Source organism: Apis dorsata, unplaced genomic scaffold (genome assembly GCF_000469605.1).
Source record: "Apis dorsata unplaced genomic scaffold, Apis dorsata 1.3 scaffold_74, whole genome shotgun sequence".
Lineage (NCBI taxonomy): Eukaryota > Metazoa > Arthropoda > Insecta > Hymenoptera > Apidae > Apis > Apis dorsata.
The window spans coordinates 925913-928679 of NW_006263372.1; the positions used below are offsets into that span (position 1 = coordinate 925913).

Below are 2767 nucleotides of genomic sequence, written 5' to 3' on the forward strand. Positions count from 1 at the left end.
CACGAATGATAATAAAAGAAAATTAACGTAAGTTGGGAGCGTGAATCATCGTGTCTGACACAGCAGTGAAAGTGTTTATTTTTTTCCTTTCGTAACTTATTAACAATACGTACACATTCGATAAATGATTGTTTATAAAGTAAAATTATGTCTCACCTTATTAACTGGAGCATCAATCAATTTCTTGTCGTCATCCTGCATTAGAATATATACATATTATTACAAATTAATTAATAATCAAATGCTGCAATGTATGATTGCAATTTTTTGAATATATAATTATAATTTTAATTATAATTTTATATAAAGATATTTTGTAATTTATTTAACTAAAAACTAAGTGTTAACTAAGAAGAACATTAATCGTTTATTAATTTATCGTTTGTACTATATATTTAAATATTTATTACTTCTCGAATTCGAGAATTTCGTGATTTCACAAAATTTGAATTCGAATTTTTAAGTTTTTAATGTTTCAAGAATTTTAAAGATTTTACAAAATCTCGAGAGTTTTGAAATTCCAAGAATTTCGAATTCGAATTTCCAGTTTCGAAATCTTACAAAGTTTCGAATTTGAGTTTTTTTCTAAAAGTTTCAAGAATTTCAAAATCTCATATAGTCTTGAATTTGAATTTTGATTTTTTCACAAGTATTCAAATTCGAATTTCAAAGTATCGAATTCAAATTTCGAGATCTCATAAAATCTTAAATTGAAATTTCAAAAATCTAAAAATATGATATATACATTTTTTTTTTTTCATTAAATTGACCGGGATAGCGCGAACGCTGTTCCCGACTATCAAAAATTATACGTCCGAGATACCCACGTTAGGGGTATTCGCAGGGGTCAGCTCAACCGTGGTGCAATGGAAGAGCCTCACCCTGGAGGAACCGCCTTTGTGATCACGGTATCCTCCACGCCAGGTAAGTATGCTTCCCTCCTGTGTTCCATTATATTTGCTATAGCTGCAGGATATTTTTAAAAACGAGAATCAAGTTCATTCAAAACGCACCATAGCGGCCAGTTTCAGAACTAAATGAATTTCTAACTTTGTGTTAAAAAACTCTTTTCAAAACATTCAACAAAAAATTCTTTTCTAAAAACATATAATATTATATTATATTATTTGTTTTATTAAATTTTTCTTATGTTTATAAATATATTAATAAGACAATTAATAAATATAAAACAATTTTCAATTTACATTGTACAAAATTAAAATTATATAATATATGTGTTAATATTGTAATATTATATATGTATAATTGTAGAATTGCAATTTGATTTAATTTTGTATATTATATTGCTATAATTAATAATACATTGGTTATTTATAAATTGCAAAAAAAATTTATGATTCATATGAAATATTGAAATTTTATTAAAAATTGAAAATGTTTGAAAAGAGCTTTATATTATATGTACATATATTATATTTCTACACAAAATCTGAAATCAATTTAATTAAAATTGGATCATCTTTATTAATTCTTCCATATCAAAAGGAGATTCTCTTTTTAAAGAGAAATGACCTAGTTAACAAGTTAAATAAAAGAATATTATCTCTTTATTTTATTTTTTAACTATTTCAAAAATAATATTAAAAAAAATTACTTATAATTTTAAGGAAAAATGCGAAAAAAATAATTTTCCATATTTTTTATTATACTCATCCGATTCATACAAATTTCCTATTATTATATTAAATGCGAGAAAAACGAAAAAAAAAAATATATTCCATATTGCACAATACAATGCTATATTATGAATAAATGAATTAATTAACTTCTAAGTATTAATTAATTATAAAAATCTGATAAGAAGAATTAAATAAAAAATATTCTTGTAAGTTTAATTGTGTTTGAATAAATAGTTCATTTTTAATCATAATTAAACTCGTTTCATTTATCCAATGGTTAAATTATTCTGTTTCATTATATATTAATTATATTCAATCATAATTATAATATATTACATATACATTCTCGTTCTCGAGACATATTTCTATATTCTCTTCTATTGAAACAGTTTCAAATATCAGCCTCTCCTTCGTATCGTTTTCTCGATTCTTAATTTTTTCGAATCGAATTCTATTCGATATTCATCTAAGAATAAAATTAAAAAAAAAGAAAAACAGAACTAGTAATTCAAAACGCTGATATGATTTTTATTATCTTTATATAAAAGTGTACTTTATTTTTTGTGAAATAATAATTCTGATTGTAAATAAATCTAAATTTTCATTAATAAAATATTTATTAAATTGCAAAAGATGCTAGAATATTTTTTATATTATTATTAATTAAAATATAAAATTTTTGTATTCGTATCTATGTGTTTAATTTGGTAAATATAATTTTGATGTTTTACTAATAGAGAATAATATGTTTGTAAAATAAGGTATCATATTAAAGTATGATCAAAGATCGTAATTGGACGTCATTCACGAATTCGAAGTAGCTCTACATACTGTTACATATCGATTTATGCATATGTGCAGAATGTATGTTAGAAAGATTATTTGATTCATCTTATACCCAGTAAGGTCATGATTAATTTCATGTTACCTCGATTTTATTATGTCAAAATCATGAATTCTAATTATATAAATATTTTCATAAGTGAAATAATAATATTATAAAATATTTTACAATTCAATTTTTAATTGATTAATATGATATTAGGTTGATTTTAGATCAGATTAGATAAGTTGAAAAGAAAAAAGATTTATTTTTTTTCTTTTTTTTTTTTTTTTTTGATAAAAAA

At 22.4% G+C, this 2767-nt stretch overlaps 1 protein-coding gene and 1 non-coding gene across 2 annotated transcripts in view; both read right to left on the bottom strand.

Annotated features, from left to right (window-relative positions):
• LOC102675678 overlaps window positions 1–2767 on the bottom strand; it is an 8396-nt gene that overhangs the window by 971 nt on the left and 4658 nt on the right. The window contains exon 8 of the mRNA XM_031508128.1: window positions 157–195. Within this exon, the coding sequence (XP_031363988.1) occupies window positions 157–195 (39 nt within the window). The remainder of the gene's footprint in view (window positions 1–156; window positions 196–2767) is intronic.
• Window positions 769–932, bottom strand: LOC116184935. The gene has a single exon (XR_004149600.1). It is a non-coding gene; the product is annotated as a U1 spliceosomal RNA (small nuclear RNA).